At 51.3% G+C, this 25777-nt stretch overlaps 1 protein-coding gene and 1 long non-coding RNA gene across 15 annotated transcripts in view; both read left to right on the top strand.

Annotated features, from left to right (window-relative positions):
• Window positions 1-25777, top strand: part of PLCB1 (phospholipase C beta 1) — a 323846-nt gene that overhangs the window by 249004 nt on the left and 49065 nt on the right. Inside the window, exons 21-31 of the mRNA XM_030236244.2 lie at window positions 943-1042; window positions 2936-3040; window positions 3491-3600; window positions 7684-7816; window positions 8664-8717; window positions 9231-9450; window positions 12355-12535; window positions 15019-15095; window positions 15186-15275; window positions 18341-18398; window positions 20371-20457. Coding sequence (XP_030092104.1) covers window positions 943-1042; window positions 2936-3040; window positions 3491-3600; window positions 7684-7816; window positions 8664-8717; window positions 9231-9450; window positions 12355-12535; window positions 15019-15095; window positions 15186-15275; window positions 18341-18398; window positions 20371-20457 — 1215 coding nt within the window. The remainder of the gene's footprint in view (window positions 1-942; window positions 1043-2935; window positions 3041-3490; window positions 3601-7683; window positions 7817-8663; window positions 8718-9230; window positions 9451-12354; window positions 12536-15018; window positions 15096-15185; window positions 15276-18340; window positions 18399-20370; window positions 20458-25777) is intronic.
• On the top strand, window positions 18620-19556 carry LOC127059384 (uncharacterized). 14 transcript variants are annotated; one of them, XR_007777128.1, is made up of 5 exons: window positions 18620-18692; window positions 18808-19015; window positions 19222-19267; window positions 19313-19381; window positions 19472-19556. It is a non-coding gene; the product is annotated as an uncharacterized LOC127059384 (long non-coding RNA). The 14 variants fall into 14 exon arrangements; XR_007777129.1 differs by lacking the exon at window positions 19222-19267 and adding an exon at window positions 19038-19083 and having other exon boundaries at window positions 18808-18992; window positions 19290-19358; window positions 19495-19552; XR_007777131.1 differs by having other exon boundaries at window positions 19313-19358; window positions 19495-19552.

Below are 25777 nucleotides of genomic sequence, written 5' to 3'. Positions count from 1 at the left end.
CAAAAAGGAATTGTGGGGCTTTTTATCCCTGGCCAGTGGGGCCTTTCCATGGCTTACTGAAACTCTGCCCTTGTTAGAAAGCAGGAAAAAGATTGTGAGTAGTGATTCCACAGTTCAGCTGCTGCTGACAGGAGTGGGTCTGGAGTGCCCTTGGTGCTTTGGGGGGCAGCAGGCACAGATGCCAGCAGCAGCTCAGTGCCTGGCAGTGTGCCCTGGCTGTGCAGCCCTCCTGGGAGCCTGGGGCAGCAGGACAATGGCAAAGCAGCTCCATGGCCTGGCTGGCTGAGCTGGCACAGCCCCAGCAGCCTGCTGCTGCACTGGGCTGGGAACTCACTGCCTGGGTGATGAACCCAAATCCCATCCCCCTGAGATGGGACTTGAGCTGCTGAGGTGCAGAAGGCACTGGGCACCTGCAGTGGGGATGTTTTATTGCCCTTTGCAATGTGCCTGCAGTATTTGAGCAGAGCCTCTGGGTTTTGCTCACTGAGCACCTTGGTTAAGCACATCCCCAGTCCAGGTGCCTGTAAAACAGTTTCTCTTGGATTTCTCTCACAAGTGGGGCTCACAAGGGTGTTTAGACACCTGGTGCTTGCAGCAGTGCTCTTTTCCCTGAATAATCTGGCCTTCTGAATGGCTTTCCTTTGGCAGCCTGCCAGAGCTTAAGTTTGGAAACATCACCAGCATTTTTCTTCTGTAATGAACTCCTAATTAGTGTACTTCATTTCTGGATTTAGTTAAGGATCCTGCCTGACTGCCCCTGTGCTCAGAGACGACTGTTTTTAGAAGCTGAAAATAAATCAGAAAAGCTTTTTTCTTTGCTTTCTTTTTGTTTGCTTTCTCCTTCCCATGACCAGATAAACTTTAGCATGTGTGCTGTGCAGCCTGTGGAAGGAGCTGCATCCTTCAGAGGTGCATTACCAATGCAGTAATATTGCCTTGCAGGTGGTTTTGCCTTCCCTGGCCTGTTTAAGGCTGGCAGTGTATGAAGAAGGAGGGAAATTCATTGGCCACAGGATCCTGCCAGTCTCAGCAATCCGACCAGGTAAAAGCTTTTCCCCATCCAGACAGACATTGGGTGCTGAAAAGAGACAGCCAGGCAGAATCTCAGCTGCTCCACACCAGCACCACTCAGCAGCTCATGGCAGATGAGGACTTGAAAAACAACAATGCCATATTTCAGCAGAAATTGTAATTTTGGACCATCCAGGAAAAGCAATGGAATTAAAGCCCTGGGGGCATAGTTGGCACTTCCTTCTCTCCAGTACACCAATGTCATGCTCACAGGTTTGTGCTGAAAAGTGCAAGTGCACACATTTAGGAGGAAAGAGAGCAGCAGGAGCCAGTTTTGGTGTCATCTTTGTGAGAATGGGATGTGGCTGGGAATGAAAGTAAACCCTGCTCCTCCTGGTGTAATTTCTGCACACGTGAAAGACTGACCTCTATGCCAGCTGTTATATCCCTGCAATACCTTTAAATCAACCCAAAATCACTATCATCCTCAGTGCTGAAAATGAAAAGAAAAAGATCATTATTGGCCTCTTCTAAATCACATTATTTCTACTACAATTAGTGGCCACTTCAATGAAAATTACCTTGTGTGACAGCTGTGGCCACATTTTCCAGGCTAGAGACTTTGTTAGAGATCCTGTTTCAGAAGGATGCAGTGACCCTGGCAGGTGGAGCAAGGGAAGTGCTCACATTCAGTGCCAGATTTTCCAGCCAGGGGAGGAAACTGAATTAGGGCAGCATGTGGGCCATGAGTGTGGTCCCAGCTTTACTCCCTGCAAAAGGAAGGGCAGCTCTGTCTGGCCTGTGCCTTATCCAACACAAAACTCACTCGTCCCCACATCTGACAGCTGGCCAAATTACTGCTGAGGAATAATCTCCACACCTTTTCCATGAGCAAGCTTAGTTTGTCAGTCCAGCAGACACCTTTTTATGCCAGCTGCATTTTCTGCTGGAGCTGTCTCCTGGAGGAGCTGCTGAGTGCCAGAGGAAGGGGTGGGTGGGTGACTGGGGAGGAGAAAGGGGATGGGAAGGGTTTCCCTCTTCTGGCAAGTGAAATCTGAGCAGAGCTGTTCCCCCCAGGCCCATTCTCTGTGCTTCTGGCTCCAGCAATCCTCAGTTTACAGCATGGTGGGCTCAGTTTGTGTCCCTGCTGGGAACTTGGAGGAGGTTGAGAGAACTGAGAACCCTCTGTAGTATTTCATTTCTCTCTTCTGCATTGCTGCTGATAGTTGTATCCTGCTGTCACATGAATGCACAGACTTGTCACTATTGCCAAAGCAAGGATTTAGCCTTTGCTTGGAGGGAGAGTGGCTTACATCAGCCAGGTGAGGATTCCCCCAGGTAAATGCATCCTGCTCCTGCCTTGGGTCCTGGCACCTCTCCCAGGGGTGGCTCCCAAGCTGGACACAGCCCTCAGTGCCACAAGGTGATCAGTCCAAGGCTGGGCTGCCAGCTTTCAAAGCAGCCTGGAATTCCTCTTTGTACAGATGTATTCCTGAGGATGGTCACACAGCAGGATTCACACCCTGTGGTCATCAGGGAGTGGTTTTTAAATTAGATGCTGTGTGTGGATGGGCTGTTACATCTCAGTTTACTTTGGTTGTTCAGGTTGCTGGGTACTACCAGGGTCACTTTTGAAAATCAAATGTACTAAACTCAAAAAATCCAGACATGGGTATTAAACCAGAATGCATGAAAAATTTAAATAAAGTATCGTTTTTAGCACATATGTAAGAATAAACAGAAAATAGAATTTTGAGCTGCAGTGCCACGTGCCTTTGCAGCAGTCTGTACAGTTACCCCTGAAAGCCTCAGGTAAACCTGAGGAGTCCCTGGAGGGGACACTAAATGACAAATGCAGCAGAGATGCATTGGGAGTGCCCCTGGAAGGGTTGATGCTGTGAACTGGTTGTTCCTTACTTTGCAGGCTATCACTACATCTGCTTGAGGAATGAGAGGAACCAGCCCCTGACACTGCCAGCTCTCTTTGTGTACATCGAGGTCAAGGACTACGTCCCTGACACTTATGCAGGTAGCTCTGGGTCCTGCAGGGGCTTCTCCAGCTGGGGAGCAGAGGGGTCAACTGAAACACAAAGTGCATGGGCTGGGAGGGCTTGCAGGCTGGGATAACAGTCCTGGGAGCAGAGATGTGCAGCAGGGTGTCTCCTCACTCCTGGGAGATGGGCTGATTTGCAGCCCCTTAGGGCTGAGCCTTAGGGCCAGCTCTCCAAAGGAGCACAGAGCCCAGGCACTTGCAAAGTTTCACTTGTGTTCCACTGGCATTTCACAGGAGGGTGAAATTGTTCTCTGGGCAGAGTGCCATGCTCCAGGGAGAGAACTGGGCTTTGGCACTGGCTCTGAACAGGCCAGACAGTGAAAGAGCATCTCCATGGAGAAACACTGCTCTGCCTTTCCCCCAAACCCTGAGTGCCAGAGCCATAACTGCAGGGCTCTGGAACTGAAGTGTTTGCCTTGTTCCTAGATGTGATTGAGGCCTTATCCAACCCAATCAGATATGTGAACCTGATGGAGCAGAGAGCTAAGCAGCTGGCTGCCCTGACTCTGGAAGATGAGGAGGAGGTCAAGAAGGAGGTAAGGGAGGTTTCTGAGTCCCTGGAGATCGTGCTGTGGTATTTAAAAACACCTGGTTTGCTTGGGAAGGCAAATACTGAAAATCCCTGATTCCAGAACACCTGTACACATCATCCTGGGCAGGGCTGGGCCACAGGCCACCCCACCCAGCAGCGTGGCACTGGGACTGTGCTGTCACTCAGAGCAGTGTGCTGTGCACTGCAGCTCTCTGCTCTGAGCTGGGACTGGCAGAGCTGGGTTCTTGTGTGCTCTGAAATCTCTGGGAGACAATGCCTGCTGTTTCCCAGTGTGCTGCTGGAAAATGACAGCTCTGTGCCAGGAGTTTTTCCTGAAAACATTACAAATTGCAGAGAATTCCAGACTGTCTCTGGAGAGGTCATTCTGCTGAGAAACATTTGTCTATCTCAGATTATGATGTCTCTATAGATCCTCTGTGGGCAAGCATGTCCTGAAGAGACACAGGGTAACCCTACAATAATTTTAGTGGGGAGTTCAGCCCTGTCAGAAATGAAGAGGGAGGAGACCTCTGACAGGCAGTGAATGAACAGGCTGTTGCAGCTCAGCTGAAGGCTGTGGGAGCCCCAGTTTTAGCTCAGTGTGGTTCCCTGCAGACGGAGCTGTTCCTGTGCTACTGAAGGTGCTGTGCAGCCCAAAGCACAGATGTTGTTCTGAGTAGAGCTGTGGCTCCTGATGGCTCTGCATGGTCAGACATTGTGCTCCAGACACTGGCTCTGGGGCTTCCAGCAGTGTTTGGGAGCATCAGCTCTGTCTGTCAGTGTTGTGCCAGGTGCTGTGCACACCCAGGGGTCAAAAGGCTCTCAGCAGTCTCCAGCTAAGACAGAGGAATGCTTTTCAATCCTGATCTGCCCTCTGCTCCGGTGCCTGCCTCCTGCACGTCTCAGATGTGCAGAGCCTTTGCTGAACTAGATTTTGTAGCCCAGAATACGTCCCCAAAGCAGACCAGATGAGTGACAGTAGCCAGCACTTCACTCTGGGTGCAGTGTCACCAGCTGCTGAATGAGGACACTGAGATGCTCAATAGTGTCTTAGACATTTATCTGGGACACACCACACGTGAGAGTCTGTATTAATAGCAAAGCCTTTTTTTAACAGAATCCTTTAAATACCTTAGAGGTCATTTTTACTTTTGAAAAACTACAGATTTTCCTGGTATATACAGGCTTGTTTGTTAGTCAGAAAAATTCTTGTAGTAGAGTTATCTTCTGCAGCAAGTGGAAGGAGGGATGACTGGTGAGGAGCTTGGAAACTCACAGGATAGAGGAGGATGTTTTTGTAAAAGAAAACTCTGTTTGCTACAAATGTGTAATGACTGAGTTAGCTGCAGCACCAGGGGACAGGGGCAAAACTCAAGTGTCAGTCTGAGTTCACCAGAGTTACCTTCTGCTTTAAAGGCACTTTTTGGGTGAGGTATTTTGGTCTGTACTTGGAAATCTTGAATTCCCTGCCCATGCTTTGTGATGATAACATTTTCCTCACCTGTCACTCTGTTTTCTTCCCTTTTACTGGCCCACAGCAGTCCCAGTGATCCATGATTGCTGGCAGCCCAGCTGAACAAAGCCCAGGGTCAGGCTTACCCACTGTACCTGAGGGTGTGCAAAGCTGAGCTGGCTCCCAGCACACATTCTGCTCCCCACTCCTCTTTCCTTCCCCTCTCTGACATTTCTGATCTGAGCAGCTGTCAGAGCAAAGCTCAGAGGTTTTTGCTTTGCTCTCTTTGCTGTACAAGTTTAAACACAACCTCTGTAGGGAGTTCCACAGGCTCCTGACAGAACAGTGAACTGTGAACTTGTTTAAACCAAGAAATCAGCTTCTCTTCAGGCTTCACACAGCCTTGTCTGTTCATGGGCACTGCAATCTCACTCTCCTCTGGATTTATTTACAAAGTTCCCATCTTAAATATGACAGGAGTTCCTACCTTTTCTTTCCTTGGCCAGCTCTTGCCTTGCAGCCTGGCCTGGGAAGAGCTGGTGTTGGGGAAAGTCAGCAGTGGGAGATTTGCACCTTTCAGTGATCCCATTGTAAATCTCTCAGAGCCTACAGGTAGGGAAGGCTGCCCTCTCTTCCCTGCCAGGTGTCCTTTACAGACAGGAGGAGCAATCCAAAGGAATTCCCAGAGAATTCCTTGGGAAGAGCTGATCCCAGCCTGCAGTAGCTCCTTTTCTCTGCAGAAATAAAACCAGACCAGATAGAGTCCTCTGTGGTGTGGATCTCTCTGCTTAGTAAATGCACTGTCTTGCAATAGACATGGCAGTGTGAAATAGAAACCACTCTGTGTGAATAGTAAAACTGTAAATTAGAAGGCTGGGTTACATCGTGTTTTGAAAACATCATGACTGTGCTGCTTGCACTCAGCCCAGCAGCACAGTCATGGCTGTTGCTGTAAAAGACTTGGAATTAAACATTTACTTCTTTTACCTCCAGGTTCTGTTCTAAAAGGAAAAAAAAAATTAAAGGAAAAAATCATGTTTATTTTAGCATTCTTTTAGCATAGTGTGATGAATTATGGGAAGAGAAAGTGCTTTTTAATGAGATTAGATTGCTTGATGTAGTGAAAATTATTCCTTCTTCACTTTGTGATCCTGCCTCCCATTTCTGCTGCAGTTTCTGCAAACAGATGTTCTGTGTCCCAAAGTGAGAGGTTATATTAATAGCTCCTCACCAAGGTGGGGTGCAGCATTTCACAGCACATCAAACCAGGCCTCAGAAGAAGGCAATACCCACCTCCCATGCGGTGGGCACAGAGCTGCCAGGAGTCAGGGATTCTGACCTGAATTGTTGGTGATCTGTGTAGCAAACATTGTTTTTATTAAAGCAATGAACTGCAGCCTGAGGAGAGCTGTGAGGATAACACATCTGTGTGTGTTTATCACAGCTACAGCTTTTGCCTGTCACGCTGTTCCTCTGCTAGAAATGTTGGCTGAATGAGGATTTTCTGTGTTTCACTGCAGTCATTGCTGCTTGGTGTAAATGAAGCTGTTGGCACTGCTTTTCACTTGCATCATGCTGCTGCCTGCAGGATCTCTCTGTCACTCTGGTGGGAGCAGGCTGGTGGGACAGGGATTGTGCAGTGCACAGAGTGGTGTCAGGGCCAGGCTGAGGGAGCCCAGCAGCAGCAGCACAAACCCTTGGAGCAGAATCCACTCTGCCTCTCTTGGTGCAGCACAGGCTGATGGTCTGCAAGTGTGGGGCACAATACAAAACCAGCTGTGGTGTCCTGCCTCCTTGTGTAATGGGATTGCCTTCAGAGGAGGAGATGGAAGCAGCTGGAGGAACAAATCCCAAACTTCCCTGAGACACCCTGGCACCCAGCCCTGGCAGGGACAGCAGGAGGAGGGAACATTTCAAAACACAAAGGGCTTTGAGTGACCTTGCTGGGTGCCTGCTTAAATCCTGATGGTCACAGGGGCATTTCAGCTGTTCAGGGTGTAGTGCAGTGCCCAGTGCCAGCTGAGCCTTCAGGAGACTGGAGAGAAGGAAGAGACAGTGGGAAATGCTTCAGTGTTTGGGTCCCACAGAGGTGCAGCAGAAGGGAGGTACTGTTCCAGCTTACCTTGGAGTGCAGCTACAGGAATGCCAGCTCCTGGGGCTCAGAAGGGTGTCCTGCTCCTGGGAATGGTGAGGAATGGCACTGCTGGGTGTGTCTGTGAAATTTAGAAGTGATCTTGTCTACATGTTTTGCTCACAGCAGGGATTTCAGGAGCATTCTCCTGGCAGCACCTACAGTTATTTCTGGGAGATTTTATGGCTCTCCACTGCACTACAGCCTTCACATCTGGTGCAGCTAATATATGTTGCACTAAAAGATGTCCCTGATGAGTTATATCTGCTTAAAATACTTCTTCAGAATAATGCATGCTCCATTTCTTCTTGAAACTCACCCAGCACAAATGAGCCACCTGGGTTACCACAGCTCTCAAGGATGTCTTCTTGTGTTGGTTTGTTTTAGAATCATTTTTAGGTACAACATTTGCAGAATTTAGCATTTAAAAACCTAAACTGGACCTGCAAGTAAATGAAGTCTGTGTGTTGGGAAGAATGATGTGGATTATGATGTGATTTCAGGTTGACCACGGGGATGCACCGTCTGAAGCCAACAATGAGCCCAGGCCAACACCAGCAGAAAATGGGGTCAGTTTCACTGCCTCCCTCACACCAAAACCAGCTACTCAGGTGGTGCACAGCCAGCCAGCACCAGGTAAAAAATAACAAACACCAAAACAAAGGAAAAGGGGAAAAAAAAAAAAAGCCCCATCTTTTCTAAATTAGTCTGGATAATAATTTTTCAAGTGCTTTGTGTCTAAAGAACAAGGATGGGAAGTTGTGGTGTTTGTTTTGTTTGTCTAAAATAGGTAGAAACTTTCCCACCACTTTTCTCTGCTTCAAATATACAAATATCTCCTACTTAACAGTTTCACTGGTGGTGAAACTGAAATTCTTTACAAGCAAGAAAATGTGCTGGGGTTTTTTTTGTTGTTGCTGCAAGTGCAGGAATCTCTTGGAATATTTTTTGCACTATGCCTATTTCCTGCATGTAGTGACCCCTAATCCCACACACAGACCCAGTCTGAGGCCCTTGTGTGCTTTGTATTGACTCATCTCCTGTGGCAAAGGCTTGTTAAGCCCAGTGGTTGGGGTGCTGTGGCTGCAGTCCCTGCAGGCAGGATCTGCCTGACTCCCAGGGAGCTGGGTCCCTGCTCTGTGCAGCAATTCTGCAATTGTACAAGATCACATTGTGTCATGGGGCTGTACTGCCAGCCTCATGGCACTCAGTCACTCCTGGGAGGGGTGTCAGGGAGTTCATCCTCCTCATCAGTCACACAGCACAGCTCAGCTGGGTTTTTGGAAGGTCACCTTTCTGTCCTGGCCCAGAGGGTTGGTGTGTTCATGTTGCTCCTCTCCTGCTCAAAAGATGTGTTTCCTCCAGTGATTAAAAGCTGTGTGTCCTGTGTCACCTGCCATGTTCTAGCACTCAGCCCAGCAGCACAGTCATGGCTGTTGCTGTAAAAGACTTGGAATTAAACATTTACCTCTTTTACCTCCAGGTTCTGTGAAAGCACCTGCAAAGACAGAAGATCTTATCCAGAGTGTCCTCACAGGTAATAAATCCACAGGTCACACTGCAAGAATGATGAGCTTCCTTGCCAAGGAAAACATCTTTTTTATGACATAGGCACCTGGCTTAGGCATTTCTGCAGTGGGTGGCACTGCAGTAACTCCTAGAAAATGCACGTGCCCAGTGGTTTTCCTCAGGGCTGAAGTAAACAATGCTTGGGCACATCTCATGAGATGGGGTGCCAACAGGGAATGTTTTAGGAATTGTTGTACTTTTGTGACCACCAGGTTACCATGTAAGCCAGAAAAAGGAGCAGCATGATTGTGAGAGCAGGGGCACCATTTGTTTGTAGGGAATAGTAGTGGAACCATTTTATCCCAGTGCTTTCAAGCCAGCTGACTCATTTCAGGTGAAACTACTCAGCTTGTGCCATTTTTCCTTTGCCCCAGTAAACAAGCAGGGTTTGTTCATTCCTGCTGGGGGCCATCCCAGGCTCCTCTGGCTGGAATCCTGCACTGCTGCACAGCTGAAGTGCCTCGTGTTATCCTCCCTGCAGAAGTGGAAGCACAGACCATCGAGGAGCTGAAGCAGCAGAAGTCCTTTGTTAAGCTGCAGAAGAAGCACTACAAGGAGATGAAGGAGCTGGTGAAGAGGCACCACAAGAAAACCACTGACCTTATCAAGGAGCACACGGCCAAGTACAACGAGATCCAGAACGACTACCTGCGGCGCAGGGCCGTGCTGGAGAAAACTGCCAAGAGGGACAGCAAGAAAAGGTGGGGGAAGCACTCCTCCTCAGCCCTGGGCTGCTGGACACCTCTCCTCACACACCTGTGCTTCTTTTACAGCAGAGAGATCATACAGAGGTGGCAGAGCACGGAGGAATCCAAAGCAGCAGGTTCCTGGTTAATGGGGAGGCAGAGCCATGGCTGCAGGGTAGAGCCTGGAAAACTCAGGCCACAGGAGAGGAGAGGGCAGCAGGTGTAGGATTAGGGGAAAGGAGCACCTGGAGATTGTAAACACCTGACTGCTGGTACATCATGGCTGATCTGCAGCACCCCTTCTGTGCCTTCTCTTTCCAAGCCTTGCACCACCCTCTCTCTTTCCCTGTCCTGATACAATTTTTATATGATTTATTTATTAACTGTTATTACCAAATTAAATGCAAAAAACTGCAATGAATTCTTACTAGCCTTTCCACAACGATTGCCTTGTTCTATTGGTAAGGAGCTGTGTGTAAATAAAGATCAGTTGATAGCTCCTGGCAAAGCATGTGCACACACAGAGCCAGTCAGTGTCAGAGGCTCTTGCAAATGAACTTTTTATTTCTCCCATTGGTGCAGCCTTTTTGTCTTAACATCAGTTATTTTTTAAAGTAACCAGATAAGCACTAAAGCCCTCTTAACTTTTCCATGAAATTGATGGAGCTGCAGTTCTTAAATATGATGATATTGAGTGAACTTTAAAAAAAATTACTTTTGGTAGGAGATGATCAGAGATAAAAGCTGCCAACCTTGTTGATAGTACCTCTAAATGGAGGTGAGTGGGACTCAGGCCATGACTTGTCCCTGGGCAGGAGCTTATTCATTTCTGCCTTCCTGATGACAGAATGTCACTGCCTTAATAAGAGCTCGACACTCACAATAGATCTGTGCTCTGCTGGCCTTCACTGCTGCCAGCTGAGGCTTCCAGGTTCTGTACTTTAGTTTAACAAACTCCCTTTAATGGCTGGCTGTCAGCTGCAAGCCCAGGGATGGTTTATCTGCAGTGTTTTCCACCTCCAAAGTGAGTGACAGTGGCAGGCAAAACAACAGCACGTTTCTGCCTTTCCTGCTATTCCCACTTAAGCAGAAAATCAAGCTGGATAAATAAAATGACTCATCTGTTTCTGAGCAAAAAAAGGGCTGGAGGTTTTTTGCTGTGTTGTGATGTGGCTGCAAACCCCTGCTGATGTCAGGCAGCAAAACTCTGCAGTCTGCTACGTGGAGCTGCCTCAGGGGGTCAGGGATGTGCAGTTTTATGTGCAGAAACAGACAAGGCTGGAGGTTACATTTTAAAAAAGGCACAAATAGGTTTTCAGGGATTTTCAAGCTTGCAACTACATAATATCTCCAGCAGCAGACTTCTAACAGAGCACAAGAGAAAGGGGATTTTTTTACCATTTTAAATTATTGCTGGCACTATTTGCCTGTAACTGCAAAGTATAAATCACTGCTTGACAGGAGTCCCTGTATCAGATGGCCATAAAAATGTGTGGTCTCTGTCAGGAGCAATCTCTGCTTTCTGCCCTTGTCCAAAACTGAGCCAAGATTCAGTAATGCCCTTGTCTGCAGGAAGTTGGAAATATTTATTTATGCACGTGCACAAGGGTTGTGTTGGTGTTGCTCTGAAGTTTCTTTAATGATCACATCCCATAAAAACAGCCAGTATTTTAGCCAGTGTTTAGAAAGAGGCCTGATTCCTTTTTCCCAGAAACACAAGAGCAATGTCAGCTTTAAAGTATCTGTTGTGTAATGGCATCCTGTGCTGGCTGTGGCATTCACTCACGCTGTCTCTGGCTCTGGAATGTTTAAATTCCCCTCACCCATCACCCTGCCACCACTTCACCTCTCAGCAGAATATTCAAACACAACGCAAACCCCAGAAATAAAAGGAGGCTACCTTGGCATTGTTGTCCTCGGAGGGATGAGAGCAGGATCACATTACTTCAGGAGAGGGAACTCTGAGGGACAGCAGCTGCCCACTTCAACCTGGGAGAGAGAAGAGAGGCAGAGCCAGCTCTCTGCACTGGAGGCTCTGCACATTTCTGAGGAGCAAACTCATTTTTCTCCCCGTGTCAGCCCTCCCTGCTCAAGGTTTTGTTGTTTTGTCCATCTCCTGTGCTGTTCTGACGTTTCCCAGGCAACTGATTTAGCACCTGAGCATGGCAGTAAACACAGCAGCAGAGCAGGGACACAGCATCATCTTATTTCTTTTCTGTATTTTCCTTGCCTTTGCTTTAGTGCTGGCCCGAGAGTGATGCTGGATTTGCTGCTTATTTTTCTCTTGGGCACTTTAGTGTCATCACAGCCCCTTTCACAGTTCCATCTATCCTTCCTTCTGTCTTAAGAAAGAGTAAACCAGACCCAAAGTGTTCCTGGGTGTTGTTTTTAGCTTTGTTCTGGTGTTTTTCCCTTGCTGCTGAGAGCTGCCTGGTGAGGTTTGCTCCCCACTGGGGTGTGAGCTTTCCTTCTGGAGGCAGCAGCCCACGGAGCCCTTTGCTGTGTGTGCTATGCATGGCATTTCCTGAAGGGGGGAGAAAACACCAAGTAAAGGATGTTCCTGCCGTGGGAAGCGTTTGGTAAATGCAGATGGAACGTTCAGCTTTTCAACTCATTGCTGAGTGTCTGCAGGGATGACTTGGTTTCCAAAAGCCTCAGCATTCCCCCCTCCTGCTGAAGGCTCAGTGTGCTGTGTCTGGTTGCCACCACCCTGGTGGGTCAGTCAGATGAGCTTTAAAAGCTGTAGCCATCCCATTAATAATTCATTAACGATTTCATTTTAACTTACCAGGGCTAAAATCACCCCTCTTCTTGCTCTCTGTGTGTGGTGCTGAGGAGCTTTTTACCAGGCTGCTCATAGCCATGTGCCAGGGGCAGGCAGGGTGTGGTGCTGCTGACCCTTGTGCTGTGTCCCTGCAGGTCTGAGACCAGCAGCCCCGACCACAGCTCCTCCACCATCGAGCAGGAGCTGGCTGCCCTGGACTCTGAGATGAGCCAGAAGCTGGTGGAGCTGAAGGAGAAGCAGCAGCAGCAGCTGCTGAACCTCAGGCAGGAGCAGTACTACAGTGAGAAGTACCAGAAACGGGAGCACATCAAGCTGGTAGGTGTGTGGGGCTGGGCTCGGGGGCACCAGGACCAATTCTCATCAGCTGGGGCTTCCTCCCACTTGGGGTCCCTTCCAGAGCCCCACTCCTGTGTCCTGCTGCAGCTCCAAGGGACTCTTGGGTCACTTGGTCACTTCCAGCAGCTTGGAGGGCTTTGGGTGGAAGGCACAAAGGATTGTTGTTACCTCTGGTTACATAACTCCTTTTACTGCAGCTCTTGGATGGTGTTCCTGTGTTGTTCTGCCACTTTTTCAAACCTGCAACGCACAAGGAGGCAGGATTAGCCAGAAAATAAAGGGAAAATAGATCTGAACATTCCTCAGGACACCTGGGCTGTGCCCAAGAGTGTTCCTGTGGCAGGTGAACACTCTGAGGGGGTGCAGGACACCTGGGATGTGCCCAAGAGTGTTCCTGTGACAGGTGAACACTCTCAGGGGGTGCAGGACACCTGGGATGTGCCCAAGAGTGTTCCTGTGGCAGGTGAACACTCTCAGGGGGTGCAGGACACCTGGGATGTGCCCAAGAGTGTTCCTGTGACAGGTGAACACTCTCAGGGGGTGCAGGACACCTGGGCTGTGCCCAAGAGTGTTCCTGTGGCAGGTGAACACTCTCAGGGGGTGCAGGACATCCTCTGTACATGGTGAAGAAGTGTTTTGCATTCATTGGTCCAAGCCAGCTTTGTTTTTCCAGCTGGAGTTTGGCTGACAACTGCAGCAGGATCATGGGCCCTCTGAGCTGAAACAGAGGAGTTGGGCAGATGGGAGCTGATGTTCATGGATATCAGGCAGAAATGAACATTTTTAAAGGGTGGTATGGGAGTGCAAGCTGTCTCTCAGCTCCAGACAACCCCCTCTTGCAGTTTTTTCTATCACCTGATGTTTTGCCTCCCTCCTGTTGGTGAAGTGATTTGTCTGGTTTGTCTCCTGTGCCCTGGCAGCCCCAAAGAGCAGGTGAGAGGAGTGGTTTGTGTGTGAGAGGAGTGGTTTGTGTGTGAGAGGAGTGATTTGTGTGTGAGAGGAGTGGTTTGTGTGTGAGAGGAGTGATTTGTGTGTGAGAGGAGTGGTTTGTGTGTGAGAGGAGTGGTTTGTGTGTGAGAGGAGTGGTTTGTGTGTGAGAGGAGTGGTTTGTGTGTGAGAGGAGTGATTTGTGTGTGAGAGGAGTGGTTTGTGTGTGGAGCTGCCCAGCAGAGCCCTGCCCAGACTGGTCCATGCTCCCTGCACAGAGCTGGGATGTTTGTCCCCACCCCTGTGTGAGTCACAGCTCCAGGGTGGGGGTGTGGGCACAGGGACCTGCACCCCAGGGGGACAGTCCCCATCCCAGTGACAGCTGGTGGCTGCTTCTCAGAGATCTGGACTTTTATAAAAAGAACCATTCTAGACCCACATGGTTGGGGGCTTCTCTCCTGAGGTGGCTTGGTTCTCATTCCAGAATGGGAAATGGCATTTCCCAAAGCCAAGGTGCATTTCTGCATTATCCTGTTAGGTGGGGGCACAGTAAATTCATTTTTTTAGCACAGAACTTCTGGGTAGCTTTCCCTGTGAGCTGGGCAGGAGTTAATATTCCAATTCAAACTTGCCTTTCAGCTGAGAGATTCTTTCTGATGGCTTTCTATTGCTGGGACCTTTCTGCTTTTATCTAAGGAATGGAAAGTTGGATCAGACCAGCTGTGCCTTGCTACACTCTCCTGGTCCATCCCCCTGGGAGGGTGATTTTACAGAATCAGAGTTAACCTAGAAGGGAGATCAACCCAAGAGGGAGGGTCCCAGTTCCCACTTCACTCCCTGCTCCCTGGGCTGGCACAGGAGCCCTGCCCACAGCTCCCCTCCTGCCAGCAGCCCCAGCACAGCTCTGCCTGTTGTTGCTGCTTTGGGCACCAAGGAGAACAAGCCCACAGCAGATTTCAAACCAGTGACTCAGAGATTTTTCCTTCTGTGACCAAAATGCAGGTTCTGCTTCTCTGTGCTTGGCTTTCATGCCCATCGTGCCTGATTTTCAACATCCCCCTGAGCACCCCAAAGTCCAAAGCATTCCTTGTAAAAATCCTCATTACAGGAGGAACATTTCAGCCCTCCCAGGAAACCTGGATGTTCAGTGGCACGGGAATTCAGCTGGCAATCAGCAATGTGTGAATTCAATTTGTGACCCCTTGTGTTTTTTCACAGGCATTTTCATTCCTAGCAAAGGTAAAATACCTGAAATATGTTCTGGTTTTACATTTAATGTTGTTGGAAGTGTGTCACCTCGATGTACAGAGAAGTAGCAGTGTCTGGGGGAGTTGGGAATGCACCATTCTGGCTGAACTCCACAAGTTAATCATGTGTTTACACTGATAATAATGTTTGCTGGCTTTTGATCACTGCTGATTCCTCTGGGGATGGTGTAACACCTTCCTGTCTGCTGCAGGCTTTTGAGGAAATTGAGCTGCCTCGGTGATGTTCAGCTGAAAATGCATATTTTTATTTTGGGGATTTTTTTCTAGCTAATTCAGAAGCTGACAGATGTAGCAGAGGAGTGTCAGAACAACCAGCTAAAGAAACTGAAAGAAACATGTGAAAAGTAAGTGCTGTTCCCTTTACCATGGACTGCTGCTCCTCGTGGGATTTGTTTAGACACTTTGTGTACTCCCCTTTATTTTTTATGCTTTAGAGAAAAGAAAGAACTGAAGAAAAAAATGGACAAGAAGAGGCAGGAGAAGATCACAGAAGCAAAGTCCAAGGATAAAAATCAGATGGAAGAGTAAGTTTATCCCTAGATTCATATCACTGCACAGGATTTCTCTCAGCTGGTAAATCAAAGGAAGATCTCGACCCTAAACCCAAGGCAGCCTCCAGCCAGCCCTCCCCAGAGTCCTTTCCCTGATAATAATTTCATTTCCTGGGGCTGATGCAATCTCCTGTCCAGGAGCAGGGCCAGCAGCAGAGGTGCTGCTCTCAGGAGGGCTCTGTTCCCCTGGGTGCCAGCAGCCTCCTGTTCCATCCCTGCTCCTGCAGGCTCTGTGCCCTGGGTGCCTCCTGTTCCACCCCTGCTCCTGCAGGCTCTGTTGCCCTGGGTGCCTCCTGTTCCATCCCTGCTCCTGCAGGCTCTGTCCCCTGGGTGCCAGCAGCCTCCTGTTCCATCCCTGCTCCTGCAGGCTCTGTGCCCTGGGTGCCAGCAGCCTCCTGTTCCACCCCTGCTCCTGCAGGCTCTGTGCCCTGGGTGCCAGCAGCCTCCTGTTCCACCCCTGCTCCTGCAGGCTCTGTTCCCCTGGGTGCCTCCTGTTCCAGCCCTGCTCCTGCAGGCTCTGTCCCCTGGGTGCCAGCAGCCTCCTGTTCCATCCCTGCTCCTGCAGGCTCTGTGCCCTGGGTGCCAGCAGCCTCCTGTTCCACCCCTGCTCCTGCAGGCTGTGTGCCCTGGGTGCCAGCAGCCTCCTGTTCCATCCCTGCTCCTGCAGGCTCTGTGCCCTGGGTGCCAGCAGCCTCCTGTTCACCCCTGCTCCTGCAGGCTCTGTGCCCTGGGTGCCAGCAGCCTCCTGTTCACCCCTGCTCCTGCAGGCTCTGTGCCCGGGGTGCCAGCAGCCTCCTGTTCCACCCCTGCTCCTGCAGGCTCTGTGCTCTGGGTGCCAGCAGCCTCCTGTTCCACCCCTGCTCCTGCAGGCTGTGTGCCCTGGGTGCCAGCAGCCTCCTGTTCCACCCCTGCTCCTGCAGGCTGTGTGCTCTGGGTGCCAGCAGCCTCCTGTTCCACCCTGCTCCTGCAGGCTGTGTGCCCTGGGTGCCAGCAGCCTCCTGTTCCACCCCTGCTCCTGCAGGCTCTGTGCCCTGGGTGCCAGCAGCCTCCTGTTCCACCCCTGCTCCTGCAGGCTCTGTGCCCGGGGTGCCAGCAGCCTCCTGTTCCACCCTGCTCCTGCAGGCTCTGTGCCCTGGGTGCCAGCAGCCTCCTGTTCCACCCCTGCTCCTGCAGGCTCTGTGCCCTGGGTGCCAGCAGCCTCCTGTTCCACCCCTGCTCCTGCAGGCTGGGAGTTCATCCTGCCCTGGCTCCTCTTGGGGCTCCTCTGGTCTTCTGCACTCCATTCTGCTGCTCTCCAGGAGAAAGGGCAGCACCACTGTGGGGGTCACTCTGCTCTTGGCATGAACTCCCCTCAGACTCTGCCAGGGACCCTCCACTGGAGACAGTGACACCTGGGGGGACACAGGGTGCTGTCCCTGGGCAGGCACAGCAGCCCCAGTTCCACTGATGCACCCCCAGGCAGCTGTGCCAGCTGTGACTGTGTTCCTCCCAAGGGCACAGATCTAGCTTTGTTTGTCCTCCTCCATTTGTCTTGGCAAGCAGCTCAGAAAGAAAATGGAGCTTTTTAATCTTGCACTGCTATTCTTGTTACCAGGCTTTACTTTAGAGCAGTTAAAAATACAAGAGGAGCAAACAGAGCAAAACAAAAAAGGAAAGCCTCTAATGTTTGAGTTTTACCATGTAACAAGGGCACAACTGTGGGTTGATTTTCACCTGCAGAATACCAATTAACAAACTGTTACTTGGTTTTCTGCAGGTGAAAGGGTTTACACAGGGTCTGGAGCCTCTCAGAGAGAATCTGTGTTTGTAACCCTGAAAGGAAATCACAGACACACACAGGGAAGGGTTCAGGTAGTTTCAGAATCAGCACGTTAAAAATGTCAATAAACATCCTATTAAAAAAAAAGATGAGAATAATTTATTATGAAAATGAGGAGAAATACTTAACATAGTTAGAGCTGTTCAGAGGGCATGGAGTTCATTTCAGACAAGCAGCTGGTCACTGTGGAAATGCTGCAGCAGTAAAAATCAATTGCAGGAGGAAATGATTTGCTGAGAGGTAAATGGGGCACTAGTGAGAGAGGCCTGGAGACAAGTAGCAGGTCTTTTCTCTTTCCCTTTCATTTTCTTTCTCATTTTTCCCAAGGGCTTTCCTCTGTCAGGCTTTTCACAGAGCCCTTGAGAGAGGTGAGATGGGAACCCTATTGAAAGTCAGCTTTCCCCTGTCTGTGACACAGCTTGTCCTCACTTTGGAGCAGGGCAGAGAGGTGTGAGACCTTCTGGTGAATCCCTTCCGAGTCACTCTGGCTCCACTGCTGCTCATCTGAAGCTTTTGCACAAGTTTGGGAAGGGATATTACACAGATCCACTGTTTCAATTGGTTCCACTTTGTGCTTTGACACCCACCCAGGGCCTGCCTAAGTCCTCCTGACTTTAGGAGCAGTGCCCTGCTCCTGCCTGAGGCAGTCAGGATTTGGAGTGGCTGTCCTGAGACAGATCAACTGCAGCAGGCACAGATTGTTGTTGTGTGTGCATCTACCCCTCTGGGGGCTCTTGTGCCCAGCCTGTGGCTGAGGGTCACCAGATAACTCTCTGAGTGTGCCATAAAGCCCAGTTTGCCTAAATCCAGCTCTGTGGGGGCCAGGCTGTGCCTGCCCTGCTGCCCTGGGAGCTTGGTGCCAGTGTCAGCAGCACTGCCTGCCCTGGCAGCACAGCCTGCTGCTCTGCCACAGCGTGGCACTGTGCCTCTGCTCACAGCTCTGCAGCTCCCAGGGACACTGGGCACTGTGGCAGCCCCTGGAAAACAGGGCAGCATCCTGTGGGAGGAGCAGGGGGTGCTGTGGGGAGCTCTGAGCCCCTGGTGCCATAAAGGGCAGCCTGGCACAGGGACACGTTCAGGGGGTGCAGAGAGGGTGATCAGGCAGGTCCTTGGGCATGGCCTTGGTGGGGCAAAGAGCTGCAGGGAGGTGAAAGCCATGGGTGGGCTCTAGCCCAGCTGTGCTCCTGTGCCCCCACTAATGCTGGAATGCTTCCCCCAGGGAGAAGACGGAGATGATCCGCTCCTACATCCAGGAGGTGGTGCAGTACATCAAGAGGGTAGGTCAGGCTCTGCTCCTGCTGCTGCTGCTGCTGGGGCAGGAAATGGCACCTTGCACCTTCTAGCTTGTGTCCTGCTGCAGGTTCTGGGCTTCAGCAGGAGGATTCTGCACCTGCTGGCCTCCAGCAGATGCAGTGCAGGCTCTGCTTCCTGTTCCAGGTAAAGGAGAGCTGGGACTGCAGGTAAAGGATTGCAGGTAAAGGATTGCAGGTAAAGGATTGCAGGTAAAGGAGAGCTGGGACTGCAGGTAAAGGAGAGCTGGGACTGCAGGTAAAGGAGAGCTGGGACTGCAGGTAAAGGAGAGTTGGGACTGCAGGTAAAGGAGAGCTGGGAGTGCAGGTAAAGGAGAGCTGGGATTGCAGGTGAAGGAGAGCTGGGATTGCAGGTGAAGGAGAGCTGGGACTGCAGGTAAAGGAGAGCTGGGACTGCAGGTAAAGGAGAGCTGGGATTAGCAGGTAAAGGAGAGCTGGGATTGCAGGTAAAGGAGAGCTGGGATTGCAGGTAAAGGAGAGCTGGGATTGCAGGTAAAGGAGAGCTGGGACTGCAGGTAAAGGAGAGCTGGGACTGCAGGTAAAGGAGAGCTGGGACTGCAGGTAAAGGAGAGCTGGGACTGCAGGTAAGGAGAGCTGGGACTGCAGGTAAAGGAGAGCTGGGATTGCAGGTAAAGGAGAGCTGGGACTGCAGGTAAAGCAGAGCTGGGACTGCAGGTAAAGGAGAGCTGGGACTGCAGGTAAAGGAGAGCTGGGAGTGCAGGTAAAGCAGAGCTGGGAGTGCAGGTAAAGGAGAGTTGGGACTGCAGGTAAAGCAGAGCTGGGACTGCAGGTAAAGGAGAGCTGGGACTGCAGGTAAAGGAGAGCTGGGACTGCAGGTAAAGGAGAGCTGGGATGCAGGTAAAGGAGAGCTGGGATTGCAGGTAAAGGAGAGCTGGGACTGCAGGTAAAGGAGAGCTGGGAGTGCAGGTAAAGGAGAGCTGGGAGTGCAGGTAAGGAGAGCTGGGATGCAGGTCAAGGAGAGTGGGAGTGCAGGTAAAGGAGAGCTGGGATTAGCAGGTGAAGGAGAGCTGGGAGTGCAGGTAAAGGAGAGCTGGGAGTGCAGGTAAAGGAGAGCTGGGACTGCAGGTAAAGGAGAGCTGGGATTGCAGGTAAAGGAGAGCTGGGATTTCAGACAGTCCCTCATTAATTGTTAGTCAGCACTTGGGGGATGATGCTGAGGAGGGAAGATTTTAATACAGTTTCATCTCTGAATATCCCGTGTGTATCCATGGAAAATGCACCCATTTTTAATGGGCTGGCTCACAAATGCAAAGATTGCATAAGGAAAGTCAATGAACATTTAATTGTGGAGTATATCCCAACTTTAATTGCATTTGTACAGTTACTGAAATGTAAAAAGCATTCTGTGAGCTCTGTAAACACCAATTAAAGAATTCTATTACAGCTGTTAGCTTTTCTGAAGCTACAGGTGGCTCACACCAGGCTGAAATCATGGCCTGCAGTGCTTTGGGGTGTAAAATCCCTATGGAACGTGTGCAGCCATTGAATTCTCCTCCTAATTTCAGTGCAAAGATAGCTAGGTTCTAAAGTTGGCCCACTTTTGCTTAGAAAAGCCTTGATTTAGGAGGCAGCCTAAAGAATGAAGTAAATTAAGCAGGTTTTGCTTCTGAGGGTTTTACTAAGTGAAGGCCAAAATTTGCAATTGAATGACCTTAGCAGTCTGCAGTAGGTCCTTCAGACATTTGTGATCCTGAGTGTTCCATGTGAAATCTGATGTTCCATGTGCCCACCTGGCTGTTGAAGAGCTGTGCTCAGGGATGCTCAGGCTGTGCTGTGCCATTTGGGTCATTTCAGCTTGGAATTGCTCACAGCTTGGATGACAATGTCTCAGTTCTGATGGGTGGAATGTGTGCTGGGGAGGAGGGGAAAGTGAGGATGTGCAGCCCACAAACAAAGATTCTCTGCTCTTTTCTGACAGCTAGAAGATGCTCAGAGCAAAAGGCAGGAGAAACTTGTAGAGAAACACAAGGAGATCCGCCAGCAAATACTGGATGAAAAGCCCAAGGTAAAGAGTTTTTGAACCTATGTTAGAGTGCTAAAATTGTCCTTCAGGAGAGAAGGAGCTCTGGCAGCAGGTAGGCTGATGGTGCAGCATGAGAGAAGCCAGTGGCAGCGTCAGAGGCACCCTCCCTGGCACCCAGGGTGAGAGGAGTCAGGAGCAGCCTGCTGGGGCACCCCCTCCCCTGCAGATGTGACATGAGGGCTCCTTTCAGCAGCCAGGCTGTTCAAAGGCTGCCAGTGCTGCTAAAGGTGCTGGGACCAGCAGAGTGTGCCCTTCCCTGCCCCGTGCCTGAGCTGCACAGAAGCAAAACACAGTTCCCATTGGAAGGAAAAAGAGATATCTCCTTGGCATGCTGCCCCAGGATGGGCTGCTGTGGGAAACAGCCAGCTTTGTGCAGGAGCAGTGCTTTCCAATGCACACTGCTTGCTGCATTGCCTCTCTTGGATTTCATGCACTGCATCCACAGGGAACATGCTGAAATGCAGGTTTTGCTCCTTAGGCCTGGGGCTCACTCTTGCTCCAGGTGGAGCTGGGGCAGTTTTGTCTCCAGCTTCAGAGTGCCTGATCTGATTTCCTGCAGGAACACCAGCCACAGCCAGACCTGCACATGGAGGGACACTGGTGCTCAGCAGGGCTCCCAGCCAGGTGCAGCTCTCCCAGCCCACTGTGTCACGTCTGCTGTCACTGTTCTGCTCTTGCTCAGACCTGTGTCCTTGGCTCAGTTCCCCTTCCCTGTCTGTGCCCACAGTCCCAGTGTTCCTGTGCCCGTGCTACAGCTGCAATCCTGGCACTGCCTGGGAGTTAATCACTGCTGCCATGCCATCCCTGAGGTAGCAGAGAGTAAGTGAGGCTGAGGGCTGAACAGCCAGGGGTTTCCCATAGTTTGGGAAAATTAAAATGTTTGCATTTCCAGTTTTCTGCTCCTGTTTGTAAAATGGGGTTTGCAAACAAGCTGGACCTTTTTGGTGTTGTGGGCATCTCGTAGGTGTAAAAAGTATACATACTTTTATGTTTGGTGCTGTAGGATCGTGAGGTTATCAGGCTTGTGAGCTGGAATTGAAACACTGGAACTTAAAATGCCAAAGAATAATCAGTCAGTGCTTCTCCCACTGGATCCTTGGGCACTCAATTATTCTGTTTAGCTGTGTCCTTCCTTCCTTCTTATTTTTTCCTTTATTTTTTATTTTTAATTTATCCATGTACTGAGGAGTAGCATAAAGCACTGGAAATTTGTCACTGAGGACTTGAACTGAATTTGGAAAGGTGCTGGGCCAGCCACGTTTGACTCTTTGACCAGTTCCCTCTCAGCCAGGGCTGGCTCTTGGCACAGAGCAGCTCCAGATCCCTGTGCCCCCCCTGTGGGCACAGAGCAGCTCCAGACCCCTGTGGGCACAGAGCAGCTCCAGCCTCCTGTGGCACAGAGCAGCTCCAGATCCCTGTGCCCTCCCTGTGGCACAGAGCAGCTCCAGATCCCTGTGCCCTCCCTGTGGCACAGAGCAGCTCCAGATCCCTGTGCCCTCCCTGTGGCACAGAACAGCTCCAGATCCCTGTGCCCTCCCTGTGGGCACAGAGCAGCCCCAGATCCCTGTGCCCTCCCTGTGGCACAGAGCAGCTCCAGATCCCTGTGCCCTGCCTGTGGCACAGAGCAGCCCCAGATCCCTGTGCCCTCCCTGTGGGCACAGAGCAGCCCCAGATCCCTGTGCCCTCCCTGTGGGCACAGTGGCAGCTCCAGATCCCTGTGCCCTCCCTGTGGGCACAGAGCAGCTCCAGATCCCTGTGCCCTCCCTGTGGCACAGAGCAGCCCCAGATCCCTGTGCCCTCCCTGTGGCACAGAGCAGTCCCAGATCCCTGTGCCCTCCCTGTGGCACAGAGCAGTCCCAGATCCCTGTGCCCTGCCTGTGGCACAGAGCAGCCCCAGATCCCTGTGCCATGCCTGTGGCACAGAGCAGTCCCAGATCCCTGTGCCCTGCCTGTGGCACAGAGCAGCCCCAGATCCCTGTGCCATGCCTGTGGCACAGAGCAGCTCCAGATCCCTGTGCCCTCCCTGTGGGCACAGAGCAGCTCCAGACCCCTGTGGGCACAGTGGCAGCTCCAGATCCCTGTGCCCTCCCTGTGGGCACAGAGCAGTCCCAGATCCCTGTGCCCTCCCTGTGGGCACAGAGCAGCCCCAGATCCCTGTGCCCTCCCTGTGGCACAGAGCAGCTCCAGATCCCTGTGGGCACAGAGCAGTCCCAGATCCCTGTGCCCTCCCTGTGGCACAGAGCAGCTCCAGATCCCTGTGCCCTCCCTGTGGGCACAGAGCAGCCCCAGATCCCTGTGCCCTCCCTGTGGGCACAGAGCAGTTCCAGCCCCCTGTGCCCTCCCTGTGGCACAGTGGCAGCCCCCAGCCTGCCCTGCCACCCCTCCTCTCAGGGCTGTGCTCACAGGGCCTGGCTCCAGGGCTTTTCCCTTTCCCACACTGAAATGGGCTCTGTGCTCAGTTTATGGTGCTGGTGCCTCCTGCTTGCCTGAGAGGCTTTAGGAAAACATAATCACTCATTTTATTAAGTCTCTTTTTATGTTTTGCTCCGTGTCCATATTTCATTCCCATATTTGCCTCCTCAGTGCCGGGGTGGATGATATAAAATAGATCAAATGATTTCCCAGCTGAGCAGAGCTGCTGTGTTTTCTGCAGGCTGCAGCCTTTCTGGGGGCTGCTTTTTCAACAGCCCAGCCTCTCCTGCTTCAAACACCCACTGAAATTTATGCTGGCTGTGTTAAAAGGCTTTTCTGGCAGCATCAAGTCAACCCCAAACAAAGAGTTTAATAGATTAAGGGGGAAAGAATTTTCAGTGTTCTCACCAGTAACTCCACTGGAGACAGATCTGCTGTCATCCATCAGTGCTGCTTGGTGATTTATTCGTGCTCACAGTTTGTTGTGCTCTGACTCTGCTCAGAGCTCTCTCCCAGCCAGGGAGGATGCTGTGGCACCCAGGGCTGCCAGCACACTGCCACAGCCTCTCCCATTCCATTGCTTTTCTCAAAGCAGGAGTTAGCAGTTCCTCTCTGGGGTTTGTGCAGGGCACCAGCAGAAAATCTGCCCTGGAGGGCTGTTGTTTAGACTGCACAGACTGGCTGCAGAGTGCTTCCCTGTCCTGGAGGCTGGTTTGGTTTGGTTTGTTATAAATAGCACAGGGTTAGCTGAAAGTGCTTGACTCAGGACTGAGTTATAGCCCTAAGCTCTGCCTCTCCCTCACATGTATCATTTCTTTCTAGGGTTTGGATCTGAGGCTGTTTTGCAGCTTTCATTTGCAGGGCTATTGTAGAAGAAAGAGCTTTTTGCTCCTGTGAGAGTTGGAGACTTCCTGAACTGGAACTTTCAGGCACAAGGCTGGAAACAGCTCCTTGTGGTGCTGCAGGAGTCAGGGCAGGATTGGCTTTAGTGAGCCCAAAAGGTGGCAGTGACACAGTGACCTGTGTGTGATGGCAGTGACACACTGCCCTGTGTGTGTGATGGCAGTGACACAGTGACCTGTGTGTGTGATGGCAGTGACACACTGCCCTGTGTGTGATGGCAGTGACACACTGCCCTGTGTGCGATGGCAGTGTCTGTGTGACACACTGCCCTGTGTGTGATGGCAGTGACACACTGCCCTGTGTGCGATGGCAGTGTCTGTGTGACACACTGCCCTGTGTGCGATGGCAGTGTCTGTGTGACACACTGCCCTGTGTGTGATGGCAGTGTCTGTGTGACACACTGCCCTGTGTGTGATGGCAGTGACACACTGCCCTGTGTGTGATGGCAGTGACACACTGACCTGTGTGTGATGGCAGTGTCTGTGTGACACACTGCCTGTGTGTGATGGCAGTGACACACTTACCTGTGTGTGATGGCAGTGACACACTGCCCTGTGTGTGTGATGGCAGTGACACACTGCCCTGTGTGTGATGGCAGTGACACACTGCCCTGTGTGTGATGGCAGTGACACACTGACCTGTGTGTGTGATGGCAGTGACACACTGCCCTGTGTGTGTGATGGCAGTGACACACTGCCCTGTGTGTGATGGCAGTGTCTGTGTGACACACTGCCCTGTGTGTGATGGCAGTGACACACTGCCCTGTGTGTGTGATGGCAGTGACACACTGCCCTGTGTGTGATGGCAGTGTCTGTGTGACACACTGCCCTGTGTGTGATGGCAGTGACACAGTGACCTGTGTGTGATGGCAGTGACACACTGCCCTGTGTGTGTGATGGCAGTGACACAGTGACCTGTGTGTGTGATGGCAGTGTCTGTGTGACACACTGCCCTGTGTGTGATGGCAGTGACACACTGCCCTGTGTGCGATGGCAGTGTCTGTGTGACACACTGACCTGTGTGTGATGGCAGTGACACAGTGACCTGTGTGTGATGGCAGTGACACACTGCCCTGTGTGTGTGATGGCAGTGACACACTGCCCTGTGTGTGATGGCAGTGTCTGTGTGACACACTGCCCTGTGTGTGATGGCAGTGACACAGTGACTGTGGTGATGGCAGTGACACACTGCCCTGTGTGTGTGATGGCAGTGACACACTGCCCTGTGTGTGATGGCAGTGACACACTGCCCTGTGTGTGATGGCAGTGTCTGTGTGACACACTGCCCTGTGTGTGATGGCAGTGACACACTTACCTGTGTGTGATGGCAGTGACACACTGCCCTGTGTGTGATGGCAGTGACACAGTGACCTGTGTGTGATGGCAGTGACACACTGACCTGTGTGTGATGGCAGTGACACACTGCCCTGTGTGTGATGGCAGTGACACACTGACCTGTGTGTGATGGCAGTGACACACTGCCCTGTGTGTGATGGCAGTGACACACTGCCCTGTGTGTGATGGCAGTGACACACTGCCCTGTGTGTGTGATGGCAGTGACACACTGCCCTGTGTGTGATGGCAGTGACACACTGACCTGTGTGTGATGGCAGTGACACACTGACCTGTGTGTGTGATGGCAGTGACACACTGCCCTGTGTGTGATGGCAGTGACACACTGCCCTGTGTGTGATGGCAGTGACACACTGACCTGTGTGTGTGATGGCAGTGACACACTGACCTGTGTGTGATGGCAGTGACACACTGACCTGTGTGTGATGGCAGTGTCTGTGTGACACACTGCCCTGTGTGTGATGGCAGTGACACACTGCCCTGTGTGTGATGGCAGTGACACAGTGACCTGTGTGTGATGGCTGTGACACACTGCCCTGTGTGTGATGGCAGTGACACACTGCCCTGTGTGTGTGATGGCAGTGACACACTGACCTGTGTGTGATGGCAGTGACACACTGCCCTGTGTGTGTGAT

This window comes from Serinus canaria, chromosome 3 (assembly GCF_022539315.1).
Source record: "Serinus canaria isolate serCan28SL12 chromosome 3, serCan2020, whole genome shotgun sequence".
NCBI classification, from domain to species: domain Eukaryota; kingdom Metazoa; phylum Chordata; class Aves; order Passeriformes; family Fringillidae; genus Serinus; species Serinus canaria.
Note: the sequence above shows the minus strand (reverse complement) of the source record. Positions and strands in the feature narration are given on the sequence as shown.